At 40.7% G+C, this 26,357-nt stretch overlaps 2 protein-coding genes across 3 annotated transcripts in view; one reads left to right on the plus strand and one right to left on the minus strand.

The window, feature by feature from the left end:
* The window catches only part of LOC124629547, a 26,170-nt gene extending 23,579 nt beyond the window's left edge, over positions 1–2,591 (minus strand). Inside the window, exon 1 of the mRNA XM_047162975.1 lies at positions 902–2,591. The gene's annotated coding sequence lies outside the window, so the exon portion shown is untranslated. The remainder of the gene's footprint in view (positions 1–901) is intronic.
* Positions 487–24,204, plus strand: LOC124629553 (protein phosphatase 1 regulatory subunit 14B). 2 transcript variants are annotated; one of them, XM_047162997.1, is made up of 7 exons: positions 487–712; positions 7,623–7,775; positions 8,047–8,172; positions 9,478–9,603; positions 13,356–13,397; positions 18,257–18,346; positions 23,911–24,204. In XM_047162997.1, the coding sequence occupies exons 2-6, from the start codon at positions 7,656–7,658 to the stop codon at positions 18,296–18,298; spliced, it is 456 nt and encodes a 151-aa protein (XP_047018953.1). In that variant the 5' UTR covers positions 487–712; positions 7,623–7,655; the 3' UTR covers positions 18,299–18,346; positions 23,911–24,204. The 2 variants fall into 2 exon arrangements, with proteins under 2 accessions (XP_047018953.1, XP_047018952.1); XM_047162996.1 differs by lacking the exon at positions 23,911–24,204 and having other exon boundaries at positions 488–712; positions 18,257–18,759.
* Positions 24,205–26,357: the final 2,153 nt, after the last annotated feature.

Consider the following 26,357-nt stretch of genomic DNA (forward strand, 5'->3'; position numbering starts at 1 on the left):
TATTTTTGTTGATTTATAAACAGAAGCAGTTGGTTCCTCTACATAGGTATAAATTAATAAAAAAAGTACACCTATTAATTACTTTGAGGTTGAGGTACCTATATTATAACCGCAATCAATAAGATAACGCCACATATCGAATGTTAACTTAGACAAAACATTTGATTTGGAATATCTCGCCACTAGTCACTAGTCGAAGCATTCTTTTAAGTGACTTCTTAATTGAAGTACCTACTTATAACTAGGTAACATTTTAGTCGCGAGTTCAGAGCGTAGCAAACCTCACACGAAAGTGTGAATGGTCTGAAGTCCCCGGACAGCGGCATTGATGCGAAGTTGCGGCCTTTAAACAATGTACTCTGTGCTCGCCACCTCCGCGCCGGTGGCGCCGGCGAAGTGTGACGCGCGGCCGCGAGGTGCGCGCTATCAGCTGTGCGCGGCGGCGGCGTCCCGCGCCTCGCGCGTCCCGCCTCCGTCGCGTCCGTCGCCCCGCGCCGCAATCTGTGTTCGTCCGCCGCCGCCGCGCACTCAGTCGAAGCGAGCGCGACTCCTCACGCGATCGTGTACCGGTGCGTTGGCTCCCGCTAGTGGTGTTAGTCCGTGTGGTGTCAAAGCAAGCTGAGGCCGCTGCTGGTGGTAGCTGGTCGCTGTGCGAGGAGCTGTGAGCGGCGCCCGGGAGCACACGGGGGCAGTGACCGCGGGGGCGATCTCGGTACGGGTCGGAGATGATTGCTAATGACACACTCGCGCGTAACGTTACCACTGTTATTTTACTCATATGTATGAACACTGAGTAACGGTGTTCTCCCTGAATCGATCTCTGTGTTCGTCCAGCTATATGCGTACATTAAATAAGAGTGACTAAGTGCTGATACCTGGCTACTTATCTCTGATTACTTACTAGTCGTCGTGAGCTGCGAGTGCGACTGCGTGAATCCGGCCGTTCATGTGAGCGAGTAGCACTATTTTCGTTCGGCGCGTCCGCGTCAGTGAAGTTATAATTTCGTGCAGATTAAGTAATTATGGCCTCGTGGTCACATCCGTGACGTCTGTAGTTTTCATAAGTTCGTATTCGTAGTGTATGAGTGAGTGGAGTGATATGCGGAACAAGGATTATTCCTTGGTAGCGGCTCACTAACTGATAGCCACTGTTTACATTACATTTCAGTTCAATGTAACAATTGCCAGCTGCCACTGTTTCTTGCGTGTTGATGGAACGATGATTCTTCAAAAGGATTCAATGTAATGACCATCATAATAAAATGTTATGATACCCTTAATTCTGTTACCAAAAATAATTTCCATTTATTATTTCCGCCAGAAAAATCTAAAATTACAATTATAGGCCGGTCGATTTAGACATAAAAATAATGGTCAAATAATAATAACTCCCGGAAACAAATATGTATTGGTGGAGACCTTGGGTTTACCATTTTAAATAAAGTTTTAAAAGTCCCCATCGATCCCATGTGTCCTTCAAAAGTTATTCGGAGTCGAAAATCCTAAGTTTTATCAAATCATCATCATCCTCCTGAATTTTTTACTTTTCCCAATTTATTTATTACTCTTCTCTCTGCCGTTATCTCGCAAGTAACATTGTATTGGGCGTAACTCCAACAAATACATAAATAGTAAAAACTGGTAGGTATGGTAAAAATATTGTATATTGGGTAAATTGGTATGAGCAAACGCGGCTTGGTTGCTGACCGATCGTTAACTTTATAATAATGTTAAAATTAAAACTAAATATTCGGGTCGGCGTGGAACTGCTGAATGCGCGCGCGATTGATATCAATAAAACTGTACTCTGTACACACTGTTTCCAACCATATCAACTTTCACACGATCCATCCATCGTTTCTATGGTCGTCTTCTTCCCCTATATCCGTCCACGTTCATGCTCAAAACCTTCGTCACAAGATGACTCTCATTCCTCCGCATCACATGCCCATACCATCACAGCCGGTTTCCACGCACTTTACTGTTGCCGGCGCCACTTTTAAACTTCTTTCTACCGCATGCATACAATTGTCTTTCATTCGTCGCTTTTGTGGGCCAGCACTCTGATCCATACAGGACATCAGGTCTAACCATAGTCTTGTGAATTTTCCCCTTAAGTTTAAGGGGAATGCGAGGGTCACAAATAGTTTCTGTCACCTGCCGCCATTTCATCCAATCCAATCCTGCGTTAATTCTGTGCGTAACTGTCCGACCTAATTCGCCATCAAGTTGTCAAGCGCTATGGCTTCAGGACTGGAGCCGAAATCGCAGAGCACGTATTCGGTCATACAATCAGGTTCATACAATAGTGTGTGCTACTTTACCGGGACACGGCCGCCGCGTCTCCGCCACGCTCACGCTTACGCTTTGTTACAGGCTGGATATCGTTTCGTCATGTCAGTTTAGCTAGCTAATTATCACCTAGGCTAACAATGTTATAAAACAAGTCTAGTTGTATGAATTTCTATTCGGACGTTGATGTTGACAGCCAATGTTTTATTAATTGATGTTTCAGGTTAGGTTATTGTAAGCAACGATACCCTACCTCCCACCGTGGTAATGTAGGCAATACGCTGCTTCTTATCTATGTTAGGTGCTCACCCCTGCCTGCCAACTGCCTAACAGGACAGTCACGAAATGCAATGCTTAGCCAGATTACCGCCGTAAACCAATTAGGTACTTAAGCAGGGTAAAAAACCCAGTGGTCAGCTTGTTAGTGGAAAATGAAATTCTAACTTTTTGTAAACTCTTATTTTAATAATGTTCTATTCTAGCGCGTACACTTCGTTTCGGACCATTTAAGAATGTATGTTAAAAAAATGGTGCGATATGTAGCGACGAAACATAATGCCAAATGGAAGCTCTGGAAGAGCATTATTGCAGCCATTTTGAATTACACCACGACCATGACGAACATAGTGTTCACGACCATTTCACAATCCCTTAAGACCAGGGTCAAGGGTCTTTAACCAAGGAATCCTACTGGGGCGAAACGCGGACACTTACTGTATGGCTGGTCCATAAGTTGAAAGTCGGTCAGCGTAACAAGGAAAGGGCTATGCTCGGAGTTTCTCTGGCGGATACAATTCGCAACGAAGGGATCCGTCAGAGGACTAAAGTCACCGACATTGCTCCTAGAATTCGCTCACTAAAGTGGAAGTGCACCGGCTATGTTAGCAGACGGACGGACGGTCGATAGAGCAGATAATACTTGTAGTGTACCGTGTTTGGGTAAACGTAGAGCACAGTGGACCGACAATTTAAAGAAGGTTGCAGTAGTGCGCGGCAATTGGGTGATATGATGACAGTGTTCCTTTCATCCAAAGCCAGGAATTATTTGTATAATCCTATACCACTGACGAAAATGAGAGATCAATCTATCTCTCTATGACATCTGTCTCTTATTTTGGTCAGTGGATTGTTGAGGTAGACGCTATGTCGCATCGCAGTTTTCTGTACCCATCATCCGCCCAGTCATCCGCCTCCCTTAAAAGTATTTTGTTTGGCTTATAAAGATCATAATTCATATCTTACAGTAGTTACATGTATATTAATGTGCAGTACTGTAATTCTTTTTAGATTTTGAGATCCTTGTATTCACCTAAATTCGGTCAACTTCGTCGTTCGGTCAACTTCGTCGTGACTAAGGTTAAGGCATTCAAAAACGATTGAGTAATTGAGATAAATACCCCGACGGCTGTAATCCGAGATCAAAAATATATGTGGATATGTAAAGAATATTACATGCCACATTCTTTTCACACATACATACAAAAATAAGAACTCTAAAAGATGCTGAAAAGTGAAAAGTTTGGTACTTGAGCTTGAGTGAGGCTGACTACTGCGTTGTCTAACCTGTGTACCCTGTGTGTGTACGTAACAGAGATACTATACCTATAATCTGATTAGATCGCCAAAGTGCTGTGGTATCTTTCATCCCCGATTGTTTATAGTTTTATGGATACAGCCGGTAACCGAAGCGCCGACGTACAGAGGTCGACAACCTGTATACAATCTGACTGCAGCACGCCAGAATCTTTTAGAATCGAATATATCGATAAGATTATTAGTCCTTGGCGCAAACTTTTAGTATTAGAATATGTTAGCCACATTGGAATATATAGGTATGAATGCGCCAGGCCGTCGCAAACAATTAAGCTAGTCTGAGAGTACAGCACACGGCAGCCTGCACCTCACCGTCACGTCCTAGCTGTGCTTAGGTAGCCGCCAACCCGCTGTACTCGTGACAATATGGCGGCGCTCGAAACTTGCCCCCACACGAGGGTGTGTAGCAGCCGGACACAATAGGTCTCTACTGTTTCACAGAAGGAATGCTGCCTAACGGGACTGACTCGTCTTACTAGAAGTGCTAGAAGTACCTAAGTAGGAACTGGCAGTAGGTACATTTTTAATAAGTGTGTAGGTATACTCACTTTAAACTAAAACGTTACACGAACTCCAATTGAAAGTTTTGGTCACAATTATCGCAGTTAGATAAGTAGTCGTGTATCGACGGCCGACGCGCCCTCACACCTGTGTCGCGGGGTCATTGCACCGAGAGGGTCCTCTCGCTACTCGCTACGCTCCAGACATGTTTGCTCGTGAAAATATTAAAGCACGTCGGGGTAGGGGCCACGCCTGACACCGCTACGAGATTTTGCGAAGAAAAAAGCTATTACTACATGTTACACTAAATGTCATTCAGTGTGACTGTACTGTATCAGTAATTTTATTTTTATTAATGAAGAACCGCTTGAACGATTTTGTGCAAAATTTACATAAACTTATCAACGTAATAATAATAACTTTTATTTATTATTTCTACTCAAATTTATATACATATTTACAACACAAAAAAAAAAACTTTCCTAGTAGAACAAAAAAAAAATATATATATATATACACTATATCTAAAAGGCGTCAAAAAATTCATCCCCATCGCTGTCAACTGGGAGCGTACCCAAGAGGCTGGCAGCATTACCTCGTTGGATGGCCATGCTGATCCTTTGTCCGAGGTAATAGCCAGCCTTTTTATTAATTGAACCTAAAGACATTAAACATATCAAATGTAAAATCTCTATGTTTCAAGCAAGCCCCCAGCTTTGTTCACATCGATGTTAGGGAGAGAAATAGCCGAGAATCTTTTCGAGAAATTGATATCCCACCCAAAACAAAAATGTGAAAGGCTGCCAAGTTCGATAATATGGGAATGCTTCGCCTATAAAAGAAGTGAGATCTGAATAAGTACCAAGTTCCATACACATACCTCAGTTAAAAATAGTTACTTTTTAATGATGTTACTTGGCAAGTTTTCACATACCTTGTTATAAACCTACTAAACGCAATGAATCAAGTATATAATTTTCTATTAAAACTTGCCAAGTAACATCATTAAAAAGTAACTATTTTTAACTGAGGTATGTGTATGGAACTTGGTACTTATTCAGATCTCACTTCTTTTATAGGCGAAGCATTCCCATATTATCGAACTTGGCAGCCTTTCACATTTTTGTTTTGGGTGGGATTTCATTTATTTTTGTAAGGTTGTCTATTTTATTTTTTTCTTATGATTAAGTTAGTTACGGAAATGTCTCATTTATACTATCTTTCAGATTTTTGAATATGCTTCTTACAAAGAAATTAACTAGATTTACCAACTGACTGACATGACATGTTATCATATATCATGTTCGTGGATCAAAGTTACACATTCGTTATTTTCGAAAGTGACTCACACTTGGCCGTTTTCAGATTTTTACTTTACTTTGACTAAATACAAACCTTTGTAACGAATTTCAGATCGGTACGACCATTCGAAGATATATTATATAAATATAGATAAATTTAGTTCGTTTTAGTTCCTTAGGGGTATAAATTTACACCATTATTTTGAAACTGACTCACACTTGGCCATTTTCAGATTTTTCCCTTTACCTTGACATAAAGACCTACCTCCATGCCAAATTTCAAGTCAATACGACCATTGGAAGTGGTCTAGGTTTTTGATGAGTGAGTCAGTCAGTCAGTGAGTGTATAGTAAAAATAGCGATTTTCTGACGTCAATATCTCAAGACCTACAATAGGTATATTAATGAAATTTTGTATTTTAGATAAGTGAGGGGGTCTCAACAGATACTAGAAATTTGATATGCGTAAATAAAATAGATTTTGAGTTATAGGGGGGTCGGATTTGGCCCGAAATGGTTCGTGTAATATAACCCACGGCCGGTGTGTCGCGTTTTTTTGCTTGAACTTGGCGGACACACTGCCGTGTGTCTAGATTAAGGCCGTGTCCGCTTTACTCTTAGCTGGGGCACTGCCGTAGGTATTCTATTTGAGTCAACACAATCGTGACAGGATTTTGTATGTATTTATAAACTCGGTTAAAAAATAAAATGCAGAAGGTAATGCGAGCACCGAGACCTCGCGTACCACCGGATCGTGGAGGCAAACACGGCATCGCAGTGGGCCAGCCATTGAGACGTTCACAAGATATTGTGCCGGAGGTAGGCCTACTCGCTTGGTAATGGGATACAGCACAGCCTCGCTCGACCATCGAGTGTCATGTCACACATGTACGAGCACATCGAGGCAAGCAGCACTTGTGCATCAGCTGGCAAACGCTCGCGCTAGGGCGCGTGAGACGTCGCCTACTAATTACGAAGTCACTGCTAACTCACAACTTATTATTGAAAAAATCAATTTCAAAATTAAACTTGACTACAAAACTGCACTTTTCGAATGACAGAAATTTACAAAAGACAGCCCCCAAAACGCCCACCCTTCACCACTTCCTATGTGTTTTTCCTGTGTCTGCGCAAATGCTCGTGCACTATAATATGTCCTGCGTAGTTGGCTAATCTCCTTACATGAGAACAGCCGCCGTAGCCGATAATCGGCTAGGAGGACATCATCATCGTTTGTTTTTGCTGGGAAGAAGAAGTGGCGCAACCAATTCCCCAGCAACACATTGACAAGCAATATGTAATGATATAGAACATTGGAAGCACCCAAAGTCCTTCCGTGAATGTGAAAATAAAAACCGACTTCAAAGTCGGTTCTTCAAGATTTTATGTCATCAAATGATTTCTAGAGCATTGCAAAAACTTACTTTTGCTTTATATTGTATTTCTTTGATCTGAGGTCTTGACATACATTCGAATAGCATCATGTACCTACTCATACCATACCTAAAATCAAAGTACCGTAGGCTGATAGATTTCTTCAATTACAAACAACTAAAGCAAAACAAGAGACTGCTATGTGCTATGCTACTTGGTGTCTCCATATAGACATCCTACACAGTCGGTCCCGCTATGTTATAAAAACTTCACGGCGCAAACTCTTCGTAAATAACTCTAATCTTAATAACAAACGAATAGAGACGGCTGCATAGGCTGCATGCCGTTGACGACTTCCCTTGACTCCCTGATATCTTTATCATCCGGTCTGCCCATAGCCCTTTTTCATATAAAAAAATATCAAAATCAGACTAGTCTGTATTTGGACTATATTAATTAATATTATAAAGAGAAGTAGTCCGGTTGCTCGGTTTTGAAAGTCGATTTTGTATTAGTGTGAATACAACAAGATGTACAGGTGCTTGATGCTTGCGATTGCAGAACCGCAGCAGTGCGAGCGCGGCTGCGTGCGGCATGGAGTGCGGCGTGGCGGCGGGCGGCTACTCCGCGCCCCCCGCGCACCCCGCGCTCTCGCCCACCGAGCGCTCGCCCGCCAAGTCGGGGCTGCACGTGAACTTCAGCGACAAGGGCGAGGTAGGTGACCGCGACCATCCAACACATTTTGCGGGACGTGTCACTTGAAAGATACTTATTGTCCTAAAAAACTCGCCTTTGATGGTAATGTTCGGCATCACTTGCATGTCTGTCTTCAAACGTGGGAAGTGCCAACAACATTCTCCCACTCCTTTTGTTAAAGAGACTTTCTCTTCTTCAATCGCGAAAAGTAAATTATAAGTATAACGGTACCTGGACTGTTTATAAAGGTGTTAGATACCAACCCTGATAGAAGTGGTCATTGTCGCAGGTGAAGGAGCGGCGCGAGAAGTTCCTCACGGCTAAATACGGCAGCCACCAGATGGCGTTGATCCGCAAGCGACTCGCTGTCGAGATGTGGCTGTACGACGAGCTGCAGAAGCTCTACGACACGCCGGTGAGTCCCCGATACTTGCTACTCTGTCGCTAACCTATGTCGTTCCTTCGTTTCCTTGGTCGTCCACTTCCTCTCATACATCAGGACGTTTTCTTACAAAATCGTTTTTTTTTTTAAGATTTATGAAAGGATCATAAACAAGTTTATTTATAATATTGTGTCTTTTACAGGGTAACTCTCATTTAACCCTCTCATCAAATGTGATTCTAATTTAGCAACTTTTGAAAAATCAAGGGAAAACCAGGTGGATAGTTAATTGTATCCATGATGAGTGTGCATACTAAATGCGAAGATCACGTAGAATCTCACAAAATAAAAATAAAAATCGGTAAAAAAACTTTTAAGTTAAACGGTTTTATATCTTACGTGCACTGAAAAATAAAAAATAAAAAAACAGTTACTTACCTATAAACCTACGTAGGTGGTCCCGGTCATATTAGACTAAAATGAAAACCATTTAAAAACATTTTTATCTTGAACTAGCTTCTGCCAGCGGTTTTACCCGCATCCCGTGGGAACCTTTGAACGAACCCGGATAAAAAGTAGCCTATAGCCTTCCTCGATAAATGGGCTATCTAACACCGAAAAAATTATTCAAATCGGACCAGTAATTCCTGAGATTAGCGCGTTCAAACAAACAAACAAACAAACTCTTCATCTTTATAATATTAGTATAGATGTAATCTTGTACATAGTTTACTATATGCTTGCTTACAAAGTCAGACTTTTATGTGAGTTTTGAACCTGTTGTCATTCAGTTTCAAAATGTTAGTTGGTATGATGTCCTCCTAGCCGATTGTTGGCTGTTCTCAGATAAGGAGATTAGCCAACTGCGCAGGCCACTGTTATAGTGCACAAGCATTTGCGCAAACACAGGTGCACTCACTATTCACTTTCATACCCCAATCCGACACGACTGGAGAGAGATCAGGCGCAGCACCGACATTTACGTGCTCTCCGATGCACGGGTGTACCAATCACCAACTTCCAGGCTCCGGGCTACTTTGTGAAAGTCTTTTAAAACCCACATAGCGATTTCGGCCCAACTAAGGAATCGAACCCGAGACCTCGTAGTAGCCGCACTTGCGACAGCTAGACCAACGAGGCAGTTGGTATATTATTATAACGTTTGACACAATATTCCATGCAAGATGTCTGTAATTTAGAACAAACTCAAAAATCAATCAATCACAAATCTGTCAGCTGTTTAGATTTCTAACCATTTAACATGTTTAGCTTCTGGCATGCAGGCAATAACATCATTGCAGCCCAATCCTAATTTTTGTAACGCATTACAAATTGCAGAAAGATAGCGGCGGAGGGAGCGGAGGGGGCGGCGCGACGGGCGCGGCGAGCTCGCAGGAGGTGGAGGTGGACATCGACGAGCTGCTGGACATGGACAGCGACGAGCTCCGCCGCAGACACCTCACGGTGCGTGCCCGCTGCTACTCCAGACACTTCCTTCATTAAGCCCGGTTCCCTAGTGTATCTGTGGCTTGCGCATTTTTTGAGTGACCCAATTTTAGTTCAAATCAAAATTTTAAATAGGTAGTTCACGAAATGGACAACTTTAGGGTGCCTCTACACGGTGCAAGTAGCATGTAATGCAATGCTTGTAACTTACGCATGTTGAGGCACATGTGTAAGTTACAAGCATTTTAAAAACGTGCGGGTCTAGCGACTCGCGCGTGTACCAAAGGGAAATACCGCAGTTTCCCGACATTAGCCCGTACCTATCCCGAACCCACTAACTCAGAAAAAACTTAATACATAGCTCGAAATAGCAAAGTGTACAGCGACATCTCTCTGGAAATTAGGTTACCACTCTGCAAAAACTAGATGGGTTATGTTTGTTGGGTTCTCAGTTGTAATTTTGGATTACGTGAACTGAATTTAAAACTTCTTTTTATATTTGAAACTAGATTTCCGCCCGCGTCGAGTTTCGGTTATATCGCGTCTCCAAGAGAACTCTTCAAAAGTCCGCGATGAAAAATATCCTGTGTTCTTCCTCAAGGTCAACTCTATAGACTATATCTGTACCAAAAAAAATATTGCATCTACGGTTAAATTAGTCGATCTTCACACTGCCCCACAACATGCTGCATATTGCGTGTCGACGCACCTACGCACGTTCCTGCGGGAGTCCAGATCTGCATCATCGTGCGGGTTTTTTGCGCACTCACGCGCGTTGGTGCGTTTTGTAGATTCACGCACGGCGGCTCTCATCGAGATCCATTTTCAAACACACACGTCACGCCCATTCAAAATCACGCGCGGCAGTGCGGGATTCGGTGTGCCATACCTTGCGTCTCGCCCCGCACCTACGCGCGGGAATGCATGTTTCTCCGCGTGTATGCAGTGGGACGTGATTTTTTTAATTCCAACCCTTTTGTGTGATATATTGTTGAATAGGTATTTAAAAATGAATAGGGGTTTACTTGATAATAATAATGCCCCGCAGGGCATCTGAGGCGGATGACGGGGAGTAGCGACCCCGCGGGGCTATATATCCGAGTGCTCCAGGGAGAGTATACTGTCCCCCATCTCCGGCTTGCCGGAGTGAAGCATGACGGAGGAGAGGTCTCCCGCCTCTTGGCTTGCCTTCACCGGCCGGTCAGAGTGGAGTCGCTAGAGTAGGGTTAGCAGCCCGCTCGGAGGGTAGGTGCCTCGTGGTAAGTGGCGAGTGGGCCGGTGATGCTGGACCCACAGGGAGCGCGTGATCTGCGTTTAAAGTCCGCCGAGGTATCCTCACCCTTCAGCCGCTCATGTACCTGTTGCCCCCTTGTTGCGATTTAGCGACTGATTCCCGGGGGCCCAGTAAGTGAGTTGGCGAGTCTCCACCTGCCATTTTTACGTGTATTTATTACATTGCTATCGGCAGGTGCCATAGTTCCCGTAGTTTCCCCATTCCTAGTCCACTAGCATCCCATCAGAATAGCCCAAGTAGTTTTCATCCATAGTTAGCAATAGTTTAGCACAGAACCGGGGATTGTCCTTGGGTACATTTCTATAGTGTATACAGGGATAGTCGTCGGTTTTGTGTCACCATTTCATTAAAGTTGTCTCAAAAGGGTTTCAGCGTGTTGGCTTCGGCCCCACGTTCGCCTCCCAAAAATCCGGGACTCTATAGTCCCGAGGTCTGGTAGAGACATACAAGATAATAGGAATGATAATATTACCTGTTGCCCTCTTGTTGCGATTTAGCGACTGATTCCCGCGGACCCAGTAAGTGAGTTGGCGAGTCTCCACCTGCCATTTTTACGTGTGCAAACATTGTTATCGGCAGGTGCCATAGTTCCCATAGTTATCCCAATTCCCAGTCCATTAGCATCCCATCCCAATAGCCCTAGTAGTTTTATTCCATATTTAGCAATAGTTTAGCACAGAACCGGGGATTGTCCTTGGGTACGTTTCTATAGTGTATACAGGGATAATCGTCGGTTTTGTGTCACCATTTCATTAAAGTTGTCTCAAAAGGCTTCAGCGTGTTGGCTTCGGCCCCACGTTCGCCTCCCAAAAATCCGGGACTCTATAGTTCCGAGGTCTGGTAGAGACATACAAAACGATAATATTTTCGGAAATAATTCAACTTTTGAACCATAGTTTTTGAAAATGTGAAAAAAATCTCAAATGTAAAACTTTATAGGTATATTCTTTCTATGACTTTTTTTTCAAGTCCATTCATTGAACATTTTTTTAAAAATTTAACAAAATATTTTTTTCCCGAATTTGTAATTTAATCGTATTTCCAAACATTTTTTAACTTAGCTTAAATACTTTATAGGTACTATTTTTACGTTCCTACTTATAAGCTTTGGGGCCGTTCAAGTATTACGTAAGCACTATAGGGGGGCGGGGAGGTCTTTGTTTTGCTTATTTTGGATGACATGGGAGTAGGGGAGTCTAGATGATGATTACGTCATCGATAGTTATTTACTTTTTTACACGAATGGCAACCCTCACATTGTCTATGCTTGAAAATGAAACGCATTTTCGGGGATTCCCGCAAATATACACGCATACGTTTAGGCACTCGCTTTAGAATCGATTCGGGGAATTACAGCGCGCTGTTCACTGGTCTAAATTTCTTCTGTCAGTGTATTGTTTTGTTCGGATACTATAACATTATAATTATACCTAACATACAAAAAAAAAAACATTTTTAACCGACTTCCCAAAAAGGAGGAGGTTCTCAATTCGGCTGGTATGTTTTTTTTTTTTCTATGTATGTACATCGATTACGCCGAGGTTTATAGACCGATTTACGTGATTCTTTTTTTGTTCCACGCAGAATAGCTGCCTGTTGGTCCCATAGTCATCAGGCCAGGATCTGATGATGGAAACCCTGAGAAATCGAAGGCATCCTTCGAAAGTTGTAGGCATACATAGGGTAAAAACTTGACACTCAAGTGTATGCCTGAAAGTACTATTCAACAGTGAAGGTTTGAAGCTGAACTGATGATGGAGACCAGAGAGGGTCGAGGGAACTCGACAACTGAATATGTGAACTACCTCGTGTTTGGGCTTATATTATTTGTATTGACGAGACCTTTGCAACAGTGAAGGTTTGGAGCTGACCTGATGATGAAGACCAGAGAAGGTCGAGGGAACACGACAACTGAATATGTAAAATACCTCGTATTTGGGCTTAAATTATTTGTATCGATGAGAACTTTCCACTTATACTGATAGTGACAGCTATTCGTATCACTGAAAAGTTGTAATTAAAAAATCTTTTTTAACAAAAAAATTAAACCGACTTCCAAAAACCCTAAAAAGCAAAAAAAATATAATTTTAAGTGCATCGGCCTAGAAGTCAGTGGCAAAATTAACTTAGGAACATTCATTAGAAACCGACTTCAAGGCCGATGCACCTAAAATTAGTTCTTTTTGCTTTTTAGTGTTTTTGGAAGTCGGTTTAATTCTTTTTTGTAAAAAAGTTTTTTATTAATTGAAAAATGTTTACGTAAGCATGGGGGAGGGGGTAAAAGCTTTACTTACTTTTGCTGACAAGGGGGATGGGGGGGTAAATAATTGTAATAAATCTGCTTACGTAATATTTGAACGGCTCCTTTCAAATAAAAAAATAAACCACGAAAAAAAATTACCACTGAAAACCCAACATACCATCCAGTTTATCCTCCTTTACGGAACCCTAAAACAAGTTATTTTTTATATTTCAGATTTTACTAGCGGATGCCAAAAAACCACAAAAAGATGTACACGTAAGTAGAAATGTTTACAATAACGTTGAACTCTGGACCATCAGGGGCCCGATTCTCCTAAGTTAATAGGGTAAATACGCCAAATGTCGGCCCCCTTAGCGATTTTCTGATTGCGGTTCGCTATAGCACCGTCAGTTTCCAACGAAAGATAGTTTCTGATGCGGTTTTGGATAGTTTGATTAATCTATGTCATGTTTATAGGCATAAGATTGATATTTCTACGAAAAGAAAAAAGTAATAAGGCTTAGATGCGTCGAGAACAGAAAAACCCTAAAGTCGGCCATTCACGGCCCAAGGTCGGTTGCGTTTTTTCCAAATGTCGGCCAGGTATAGGCTGTTTTAAATTAAGGCAGTGACAAATATTATTAACATGATTTATTTTTAGCAGAATTATAATATAATACTAAGTATACATTTGTAATTGTATTTGTTTAATTTATAGTAAAATATTTTTTTTGTTTCCCCTAAACCAAAAAAGTCGTATTCACGACCAACCATTTATATTTTTTAAGCTAATAAGAACGGTTTAATAGATAGCAAGTATCAAACTATAAAGCTACCATTAACATGCCTACAATACTGTCAACTCCTACATTTAAACTTAACTCCTATACGATATAATGAATTATAATGTGACGACCTCGACGGCGCAATGGTCATCATGCCGGACTGCCGAACCTGAGGTCCCGGGTTCGATTCCCGGTTCGGTCGACATTTGTGTGATGAGCATGCTTGTTGGCCGTGGTCTGGGTGTTATAATTTGTATTCATAAATAAGTATATATGTAGCTATATGTAGTTTATCAGTTGTGTTAGCACCCATAACACAAGTTAATTAATAACTTACCATGGGGCTAGCCGACCGTGTGTGAAAAGTGTCCCGACATTATACTATAAAAGGTAATAATGATTATTACTATATAATATGACGTCAATAATAACATAATAAATAAATTATTTCATTTTGAGAAAATGAAAAAATATAAAAGTATTTTTTCATCAGCCTGTATAGTGGCGCTTGAGTTCGAGGCTGGTCGACATTACGATTATTTACGATTCTAATGTCGGCCCCTATTTCTTGTACCTTATTTCTCGAGATTCAACTAATATCACCCCGGCCGTTATTTGGCTATTAAACGTAAAATAGATCTATTTGCCTATAAGCTTTGCAAATTCTCTTGTTAAGCCAACGGAATTAGTACAATAGGAATTTATAAAATAGACTGCATTTGCTTTAAGTCGGCCACGGCCGAGACTCCGGTTTTAAGTCAAAACTGTTGTCCTAATGGCGGCCTCCTATTTTTCCTTGAAAAATATACGCAAAACGCTGAAAAAACTATCTTAAAATATAGTAAAAATAACCCATTAGTGACAATCAAGCTTAAAACAAAAATAAATAAATGTTTTATCGTTCTAATATCAATCCCCAAAATGTGAGTATTCACTTCGAGTAAGCTACTTTACGTGCGAATTTGATGTTTCAACGGTGCAATCGCTACTGACGCTCAGTATGAGAAGAGTAAGTGACAGAATCGGATAGTAACGATTTGTACGTATAGAGTATAAACCAAGGTTGCAATTCGAGGAGCAAAACTAACACTTAATTACCTTTTGAATGAATGCAAGCTGAAAATGTACAGACGGCCGAAGTTTGGGGGGAGGCCGACATTTGGCGTATTTACCCTAATGTCAAAATTGAATCGCAATAGCAGTTTTAACCATATCGGGCATTCTGCTACTTATATAAGACCAATCGTATTCCAACGACATTCGATTGGTTTGCGATTGGTCTGCCATTTTGGTGATTTTGGTCTATACGGTAGTTTGCTCTAGAATTATATTGCAATTGTAAATCATTTGCAGACAAAATGATTCATTATTAAATGACAGAAAAGGATAAAGCGGTGGGCTGTGACAATATCAGTCGTCAAATGATTATTTCTATCCTAGTCCCAATTCTTCCTGCTATCACCCACATTATTAACTTTTCACTATTCTCCGGAGATTTTCCTTCACTTTGGAGGAAAGCGTACGTTTGTCCTCTTCCTAAAATTTCTAATCCTGTTACCTGTTACAGCCTTTTTATCGCCCCACTGCTGGGCACAGGCCTCCAGGAGAGGGATTGAGCATTAATCACCACGCTTGCTCAATGCGGGTTGGCGATTTCAGACTTTATAGTCCAGGTTTCCTCAAGATGTTTTCCTTCACCTTTTTATCAGCCATTGGCGTCTAAGATATACTTAGAAAGTACATACAAACTTAGAAAAGTTACATTGGTACTTGCCTGACCTGGAAACGAACCCGCGCCCTCATATTTGAGAGGTTGGTTCTTTGCCCACTAGGCCACCACGACTTTTTTCCATACCGTATAGCAATTTCTAATCCGACTCTCCCGAATCATTTTCGTCCGATCTCGATCCTGCCTTTCTTATCCAAAGTGCTAGAGGCTTGTGCCCATAAACAACTCACTCGTTTTGTTTACGAAAACAAACTTTTGAGCCCATTTCAATCTGGGTTTAGGCCAGGCCATAGCACTTCCTCTGCCCTCCTCAAAGTGAATAGTGATATTAGACACGCCATTCAAGACGCTAACCTGACAGTGTTGGTTTTAGTGGATTTCACAAATGCGTCACGATATCCTTTTATTCATCCTGTCATATCTCATGGTCTCTTCTAAGGCATTGAACTGGTTTTCTTCCTATATTCGGGAGCGCCAGCAGTCGGTTCGGGTACATGAGGTCTCGTCGACCTGGTGTAATTTGGATGCTGGCGTTCCTCAAGGCGGCATACTCTCACCTCTTTTATTTGCAGTATTCATAAATTTACTTACTCCTGAAATTCAGTCTTCGTATCACCTCTACGCCGATGACTTGCAGTTATATCGACATACGACAGTTGATGATTTGGCTGACACGCTCGATAAGATCAATACAGACTTGGCGGTTGTGTAAAAATTGGGCGGACAGGTTTGGAGTGGCCGTCAACCCTGGGAAATGCCAAGCCATCATTGGTGGCTCTTGAACTATTTGCAGGGTAGATACTTCCAGCTTGCCGCCAGTAGTATTCAATGGCATGATAGTACCGTATAGTGGCAATGTCAAGAACCTTGGCTTACAAATGGACTCCACACTTAATTGGCAAGCACAGGTCGCAGCTGTCAGCCAAAAAGTCACAAACATACTACGGTTCCTCTACCGCCTGAAAAATTTGCTTCCACCCAGTGTGAAAGCGATGCTTATGTGAACCTTAATCTTCCCCATAATCGACTATGGTGATGTTTGCTACTATGACCTGAATGCAGATCTGCTCAATAAACTTGACCGGCTTCTCAATAATTGCATTCGATTCGTGTTTAATCTTCGCAAGTACGATCATGTGTCAGTGTATCGAACGCAGCTCAGATGGCTACCTATTAGGCAGCGTCGTGAGGTGAGGGCATTGACTACTCTTTTCTCTATTCTTCAAACTCCTACTGCACCTTCTTATTTAACTTCTCATTTTAAATATTTTGGCTCACATCATGACAAAAATTTACGCTCCTTCGAAAATCGCCTTCTTCCTACACATCGTTCTGATATCATACACTCTTCCTTCTTTGTAAAATCTATTCTTCTCTGGAATGAGTTACCTCTGGAGATCAGGATGGTAAATAGCCGTCACACCTTCAAACTCAAAGTTCGTGACCACTATCTTGGGAAATTGGCAGAAACATAAACAGTCAGTTTCAAATTAATTTTCTTGATATGTTATTAGTATTGTATGTAGTGTACATATTTATATAGTTATATATATACATATATATTATTATTAACTTATTTGTGTATTTCAATATATGTAGGTTTATGTTTCTTACTAGTTTTTCGGATTTGTTTGCACCTACCAACACTTTCTCTCCGCCACCCGAAGGTAGACTGGTAGAGAACGCCTTAGGCGTCGTCCTAATTGGCAGCGATCGCACGATGGCGCGATGCGTTTTTCATCTAAGACATCGTCCTAATTGACAGCGATTGTACGATGACACGATGCGTTCTCGTCGTTCGATGAGTTCAAACATACGGATTTCATCAGAGTGTCCTATTTGAACCTCGCAAGTGAGATAGTGAGATCGTGAGATGAAAAACGCATCGCGCCATCGTGCGATCGCTGCCAATTAGGACGACGCCTTAGGCGTTATGTCCGCCATTGTACTATATGTGCAAGAAGTATTAAATAAATAAAACGTTTATTTCAAAGAAAAAATAGCGGAATGCCACATACGCTTCAATCGTAATTGTGTCGTGATTGGATCTCAGTCGAATGTGAATTGTATGTCGCTTAAGTAAAATTAGGAGAATCGGGCCAAAGGTCAGCAGTCCGGCAGGTCTATAACTGCTTTTCATACTCTGCGATTTTAAAACAAATCAAAATGATTTATTAATTCTGCAGGTGATTAAATCGGCCCACTGTGGATTTCATCTTGTTACAATAAATACATCAATCAATTTGTTGGACCTTCTGTCTAATGCCCATTTTCACCAACAAATACCTAAATTAAGGGATCCCCTAAGAGCATTTACGGAACACTTAATAAGAATTTCGTTTTCATCAAAGTTTAGGTATCCCTTATCCATAGTTATTTATGTCAAAATTGGGAGAGCCCTTATTCTAAGTGGCACTTAGATTAAGAGATTGTTGGTGAAAATGGGCAAAATCTCTATTCCACATAAAATTTTACGAAATAAGAATTAAATATATACGAAGTGTCATACCATCTCGGAAGGAGTAGTTTTGCTCTTCGATATCTGTTTGTTCTTTACTCACTAGGCCACAATGACTTTTTCCTATCAATCCAAATAACTTACAATATTATTTACTTTTCAGAAATTCATAAACGACTTGCTAGAAAAAGCGAAAACCCTGTAGGTTATGGAAGCAAATCTCAAGGATCGAACGTGAGGAGCGGGTCCGCAGGTGAGCCCCGTCTTCCTTTAGGTATAATTAAAGAATAGTAGGTACTAATCATTATGTCCTTAGCTTAGAATACGTGTTGTGAGTAGGCAGGAGCGCGCCGCTCCGGGCATACATATCACCGGCATATGTATTACTGACGAACCATTTCATAATGACGTAAACGACCAAAATGTAGCTAGGTGTTGGTCTTAAGCATAAGATATTCGGATCATTATATTTATTGTCTGCGCGTATGAGCACGTTTTTGGAATCGCGCTTGCAACCAAATGCGAAACTTGTACTAGCGTTGCTACGTTTAAATAAATAAGTTTGTTACAGTGTGAGCATCTTTAAGGCGTTGCCTAGATGATCAATTAAATTATTTCGCAATATTGCAATAAAAATATTGTGCACTAAAAATGTAGCTAAAATCATTGCGCAATCTTCAATATTAACTTTATGCGGTCAATTTTTCTCTATTTGGAATATTACGCAATTATAATTGATCGTATAGGCTGAGCCGACCCATCGTCTTTAATCACAGAAATCGTAATATTCAGATTTCATCATTAACGCTTCGAGCAGCACGCCGAAATATTAAGAAAAATGAAGGTATAGCGCGTGAGTTTACAAGAAACTACTCTGGCTGGTTGAAGCCTTTCAAATCAAAGCGCGTTAAGCTGCTTCCTCCAATCTGTTCGATTTATTGATATTTGTCTCTAGATTGTGAGGCTTGTCATTCAATTAATTAAATACCCATTGGAAGTATGATGATCCGATACCTACTGGGCCCCACAGGGTTGTTGGTAATTCTACAATCCTAGAAATAGGTGTAGGTCGAGACCGATAGAGAGGTACAAGCGCCGCTCCGGTTGATTTTGGCGACCGGACCTGCACAGCCTAGGACCTGGGCGCAGCCCTGTGAATGGCTTTCTCTTTAAACAACATAATATCACTACTTAGTCATCAGAGTAATGTTCTTGGAAAATATCAGTGATTGATTGTCGACCAATAGACCTCTCCAAAATAAATAGGTAGGTAAATTCTCTTATGGCTGGCTACCGTGCAATAAGTGGTATGATCATGTTCAACTGATTCTGGCTGGCTAGAAGGTCTTGTATGTACTTGTCAATATTAGTGTAAGGCGCTCCCTAGACGGTCAACTGAATTGCGCAGTATTAGGTACGATATTGAAGATTGCGCAATGGTTTTTGTCGCAATGGTTACCACCATTACTACCTTTTTAATTATTTTCCTAGCTGATGCCTAGATGGCGCTGATCTTGGTACTTTACTGTAAGTAGGGCTGCCATATCGAATTTCGCCAAACCCGGACAAACATTTAAAAAACCCGGACATTTGGCGTAAATTGCATTTTTCCCCCGAACCTAATTTGTAATCCCTTTACTATTAACATATACTTAAATTCAATGAGGTGCTTCCTTACATGAAAAGTGTCCAGGTTTTCCCCGGACACTTCTTGAAACCCCGCCCGGACGGGCCCCGGACGGCCTCCAAACGAGGACAAATCCGGGGAAACCCGGACGGATGGCAGCCCTAACTGTAAGGAACGGAGCTTCACATCATATCAACGTTACCTATGTAATTTTCAAGTCGTAGGTATAACTAGGTATTTAATGAATTAATTGTCCATCTTTATTAATTAATGTATTTAATTTTGATTTTAATTTAATTTAATTTTACTTAATGAATCCTACATTTCTATATTTTATTTTATTGGTAAATTTTATTGTTTTTATTATAATATAAATGGCAAAATTGTAACATGTGTCAATTTTAATTAATTTTTCTTAACTATTAAAAAAACAATAATTAAGGTCTATAATTGTAACAATATGGGTTATGATTACCTGAAATAAATGTATTTTATTTATTTATAACAAAATTTCAACAATTCAAAAATAGAAAATGGCAATAAAAATATAACAAAAGGTGAAAGTAAGTCGCCCAGATTCTTATCCGAATGTTCGAAAGGTTTTGAAATCAATTTGTGCAGAAATCTATTACTTTATTATTATATTTTGTAAATGTTTGCATGCCTAATGATAGAATGTACTGGACTCTACTTTCACTTAACACCATATTTTTGCACGTACATTCTTAGCAAATAAATCATTTCATTTCCTAGTAAAATAGGTACAGCGTCATCTATAATTTTGTTGAGAACTATTTGATTCTAGAAGAAAGAAATGAAAACCTCCCATTGCACAATATTTGTATTGTAGGTAATATAAAATATTGCACATTGCATATTGTAGGTCTAGGGGCCGCCTTAATTAAAATTTTAATCTTAATTAAAAATAAACCATACATACAAATAAAAACTATCGATATGACCATTTGTTATCAATGTAACAGCACATAACATGTGTACTTTAAATTGTGCCCATGTTACGTAAGTAAGTAGGTACCTAGATATTAAGATTAAGCCTGGCACAAATGGTTATGCTCAGTACCCAGTCCCGGAATAGCGTTTCAAATTTCAAAATGTATGTTCATTATGTAAATTAAGTATATATGCCTTTACTATCCCCTGCACTACAATATGTTATTATACAATATATTATTGTTATTATATAGATATAATATAGACCTAAATAATCAGACATGTGTGTATTGATACTGTACACGCACTACATTGGTAGTGGACATAGTGGGATCCTGAATCTTACCTGTTATCAATTTGCGTGGAAATTTTATTGACTAACGGATCCAAGGAAATTTATAAACTTGCAGATCTTATTATTTTCCGGTGACATGCATATTGCTGTATTACATGTGCCGTAGGAACCTGCTACTTACTTAAACTCGGAACATTGTTTTTATTTGTAAGCATACTCAGTGCCGTATTAAGCTTGCGCGGGGCCCGGAGCAAATTCGACCAATAGGTCCCCGTTTTGAGTATGAACAGGGTTATTATTGAGATTTCACTGTCCGTCTTTCCGCCAATCTGTCACTATTCAAATGGAAATTGAAAGACTGGTCAAAGAAGATATTTTACGTTTACCTAAACTTATTTTTTTGGGTCAGATAAACCGGCGGTCGGCAACCTTTTGAAAGGCAAGAAATGCACGAGAAAAAATTTTGAAAATACGCGAGCGAAGCGAGCGCAATTTCTTCATCAATTTTACTGATAAACGATTTTTAGGGTGCCGTACCCAAACAGTAAAATCTCCTACATGTCCATTCAACCAAATGAATAATTAAATGTAGTTAAGTAAGCGAAATTTTTAGTTAAGTAGGTCAAGGCCTGAATAAAGAAAAAGAACAGAAATGACCTAAGTGTAAGGCGCGAGCGAAGCAAATTTTTTGTTAGATGAAAACATAGAGCAATCATTTAGTTAACTAACTATACGTTTCCAGGTGTTTCGTTTGTCCGTGAAAACTACTCCCTTCCCGTAACCGAATAAAATATAGCCCAGTATGTTACCTGGCGATAGGATAGCATGAAAACAGAGAAAAAAACATCAAATTGGTCTAGAACTTGTACGTAGTGCACTGCAAAAAGTACAAACACACAACCTTTTCGTTTATATTTTCTGCATATTTATGTATCTACAAAACGTTCACGGGCCGCAAGACATCGATCGGCCGCGGGTTGCCGACCCCTGAGATAAACGATGGTGCGCGGGGCCCCCTAATGTGCGGGGGCATTTGCTACTTTTGCTACGCTATGCTACGTGGCTAATCCGGCACTGAGTGTACTGCGTGTGGAATGTAACGTATGTGTATTAACAAAAGCAATCATTTGCTAATTGTAAATAAAAAACGTAATTATAACTTAGCTGTCGAAAAAGCAAAGCGGCATATCTACGCCATGTCTGTTCCGTATCTGTGAATGACAATGTAATTTATAATAGAATATACGAGTAGCAAAACTGTGAGAAGTGAGCTTAGAGGTTTGCGCACGTGTCGGCGTTGCTGCACCAGCAGCTGCGCTCCGAGCTCGCGCTACTGCTCAACCAGTGGCCAGAACAAGTGTAGGTGTGTAGGTACACACTACTGTATCCTTACACTATAAGTGAGCATTGTTTATTTTTTATACTGTATTTCTGGAAGTAGTTTCCACATTGGGCGCCTGTGACCTCGCCCAGACGGCTCGTGTTGGTGCGCAGCGTCGATGCGTTACACATCGTTGCACCAGTGGTGGTGCACTGGACCTAGTCTCGGTAGTGTTCGCGATCGCCAGGTCGAAGCACTTTGTAATAAATAATTTTAATAAAATAAACATCTTTTATTTAACTCCTTGTCGTAAAAAACCTAAGTTGTAGTTGTCAGGGCCGTCTAAACCTATGGAGAATATGGGAATAACCCGGAAGCCGCGAAACGCCCCTGGATCAGGAAATTTCAATGAAATTAATGAATTGTCTTGTAATGCCGGTTGCGGTTGATTTACACTACGGCCACGTCGTCTACACTTTACTGTTGTTTTCTTTTTGACGTGACAACGTCTTATAAATCGATGGAGCCGGCTGCACGCATGAAAAAACATGACTCATGCGGCGTTACCTCGCTCTGAGGCGTTCCGTTTAAGGCTTGAAGTGCAAGCGAGCACGCAACGAGCGACAAAGAGGCACAATCGGCCTCCGCGTTCGGCAGCTACTCACGTTGTCACGTTCAACTATCGTCAGTAAACCGAATTTACAGACCACCGTTTTTGACGTGACAACGTCTTATAAATCGATGGAGCCGGCACCACGCACGAAAAAACATGACTCATGCGGCGTTACCTCACTCTGAGGCGTTCCGTTTAAGGCTTGAAGTGCAAGCGAGAGCACGCAATGAGCGACAAAGAGGCACGATCGGCCTCCGCTTTCGGCAGCGTTCGACATCTGACGATCAATTTCTTATGACGTTGTTACGTTCGACTATCGTCAGTAAACCGACTTTACAGACCACCGTTTTTTTTTTTGTCTTTGCTTTTAGGTTTTAGAACTTGTGTCCCAAAATCTAAAAATTTTTGGGCTCTTTTCGCTTGCGCTATATAATAAATTTGGAGTGTTCGGTTTCCAGTTTTTAAGTAAAACCTAGCAAAAAGTTTACTCCGTTTTTTAGTCCTTTATTTAACAAGAAAGTAACTCCTGGTTTAAACCAGGTTTTATTGAAGAATATTTATTTTTTGTATAGTTTTATAATTGCAAAGTGCCACCCGATACTACTCCGCCACTGACCAGCCTATCCAAATTAGATATCGAAATATATGCGTACCTACTACTACTTCAACTAAAAATAAATAAAATATAATATTAGGTCTTTACCTATGAAATTGTCGTTCTGCGGTAATGGCAATTTCGAATCATAATATTTTTTGTTTGGCTAAGAATTGTACCTAATTTCAAATTAATTTTATTAAAAAAACATAGAATTCTTCTTCCAAAAGTAGTCATTACTTAATTGATTAGTGCTACATTGTCATCGCATTTCAATCTTCTTCTTTATCATGGATACTAGGGTGTCCCTTAAAATTCAACTTCAATATATTTTTACGCATACGTTTTTTCTTTATATATGACGCTGGATGATTTTGTGACTCAAAGAAGCAAACGATTTCTATCTCGCCTACAGATCGACGACAGTTTTCTTCGGGAAGACGTATCTTCGTGGGGTGACAATCCTGCTTTTTTGGAAGCTAAAAGACGATTAAGTCGTTTGAAGGTCGTAAATGACACTGCTGAAAGAGCTGTTAAATTAATGCAAGATTTTAATGGTCTTATCACGGCTGAAGAAGAGCAAAAACAGTTTTTGTTGCGTTGTGTTCAGGAACATAGAAATCTGTATCCAGACTGTAAAAAAACTACACTAAAGAGAAGTTACCCTAACTCATTATTATTTGTATTTAAATAAAAGTTTGTATTGATATTTTTTTAATTTTACTCATATTTACTTTACTAGCTTCTGCCCGCGACTTCGTACGCGGATCCTGTCCCTTATGCCAGCGACTACGGGGTCAGCAAAATCAAAGATCTGAACCGTCTGATATTGAATTTTAAGGGCCCGTTGACTTGAAAACAACGGAATACGGATAAACATTAGAAACGTTCCATATATTTAATTAAATTGGACTAAACAAAACGCTGAGAACTGAACCGCAATAGGCGTGATCATAGGGATAAAAGTAGTGATTCTAATAAGTCTGCATTTAAGTTATGTGGCAAAAATGTTACACGTATTATTACGTAAAAAAACATTAAATAGATGACAAAGTCGTGGTGACTTAGTGGAAGTCGTGGTGGTTTAGTGGGTAGAGAACCAATCTCTCAAGTATGAGCGTGCGTCTTTGATTCCAGGTCTGGCAAGTGCCTGCCAATGCAACTTTTCTAAGTTCGTATGTACTTTCTACGTATATTTTGGATACCAATAACCGTTATTTGGAGGGGATGTTAAACTGTAGGTTCCGGCTGTCATTGAACATTCTTGGCAGTCGTTATGGGTAGTCAGAAGCCAGTAAGTCTTACCAAGGTATGTTGGGTTGAGCGGGTAACCAGGTTGTGGAGGTCAGATAGGCAGTCGCTCCTTGTAAAACACTGGTACTCAGTTGCATCGTGACTGGAAGTCGACCATAACATAATTGGGACAAAGGCTCTTGAGATAATAACGACAATAATAATGAGATATAGGCACCGCAGGACATCTGAGGCTGATGACGGGGAGTAGCAACCCCGCGGGGCTATACTATATGCTGAGTTCTCCAGGGAGAGTATCCCCCATCTCCGGCCGGTCGGAGTGAACCATGACGGGGGTAGGTCTCACGCCTCTGGCTTGGCTTGGCCGTCCAGAGTGGAGTCGCTAGAGCAGGATTAGTAGCCCTGCTCGGAGGGTAGGTGCCTCATGGTAAGCACAGGGAGCGCGTAATCTGTGTTTAAAGTCCGCCGAGGTATCCTCACGCTTCAGGTTCCCGGGGGCCCAGTAAGTGAGGTGGCGAGTCTCCACCTGCCATTTTTACATGTACCATTGACATCCACTAACATCCCATCACAAATAGCCCAAGTAGTTTCCCTCAATAGTTAGCAATAGTTTAGCACAGAACCGGGGATTGTCTTTTTTTTAACGACGTCCACCGGTGAATGTCCTTGGGTTCATTTCTATAGTGTATAAAGGGATAATCGACGGTATTGTGTCACCATTTCATTAAAGTTGTCTCAAAAGGGCTTCAGCGTGTTGGCTTCGGCCCCACGTTTGCCTCCCAAAAATTCGGAACTCTGTAGTCCCGAGGTCTGGAAGAGACATACAAAATAATAATGAGATATAACGCAACAAAGTCGGAGAGTGAGGGCTCGTGACGCCACGTCTAAGTATGTAAAATTTGTACTAAGCAGTGACTTAACGAAGCGTTGTTGTATCTTCGTTATTATTTGTTTGTGAGAGAGAGAGAAAAGAAAAATACGTGTCCATTATTTTAGGATAGGATTCACCATACCTATTTCATAACATTCATTTCTATACATTTCAAGTGTAGTATTTCTCTTGAAGTTTCATATCAGGTGTTCCAGATCTTCGATGTTTATACATCAATAGAGAGTGCTTATCAGATTGAACCACTTTTGCTAAAACGTCATATCTTCATATGCTATAGTCTAGCTGGACTCCTGGAGTTCCACATCAGGTGTTTTACACCTTCAATTTGTATAAGTCAACAGAGAGTGCTTATCAGATTGAACAACTTTTGCTAAAACGTCATACCTCTATATGCTATAGTCTAGCTGGGCACCTGGAGTTCCACATCAGGTGTTTTAGATCTTCAATTTGTATAAGTCAATAGAACAACTTTTGCTAAAACGCCATACCTGTATATGGTACAGAGAAGCTGGGCTCTTGGGGTTCCACATCAGGTGTTCCAGATCTTCAAATTTATTATCTCAACTAAAAATGCTCATCACATGAAACAATTTTTGCCATGGCACCATTTTTATATCTCTTATAGTTTTGTTGGTCTGTTGGAGTTCTGCATCAGGTCTTCAAGTTTCGAAGATATATTATAGCCTATATGTTGACCAGGCTTAATACTGATACAA

The sequence above is a fragment of the Helicoverpa zea genome, chromosome 4, assembly GCF_022581195.2.
Source record: "Helicoverpa zea isolate HzStark_Cry1AcR chromosome 4, ilHelZeax1.1, whole genome shotgun sequence".
Lineage (NCBI taxonomy): Eukaryota > Metazoa > Arthropoda > Insecta > Lepidoptera > Noctuidae > Helicoverpa > Helicoverpa zea.

Excerpts from the sequence above, each read along its gene's own strand:
- LOC124629553 (XM_047162997.1), top strand. The coding sequence starts at position 7,656 with ATGGAGTGCGGCGTGGCGGCGGGCGGCTACTCCGCGCCCCCCGCGCAC. Across the intron at positions 8,173-9,477 it reads AGAAGCTCTACGACACGCCG|AAAGATAGCGGCGGAGGGAG; the intron begins GTGAGTCCCCGA and ends TACAAATTGCAG. Across the intron at positions 9,604-13,355 it reads TCCGCCGCAGACACCTCACG|ATTTTACTAGCGGATGCCAA; the intron begins GTGCGTGCCCGC and ends TTTATATTTCAG.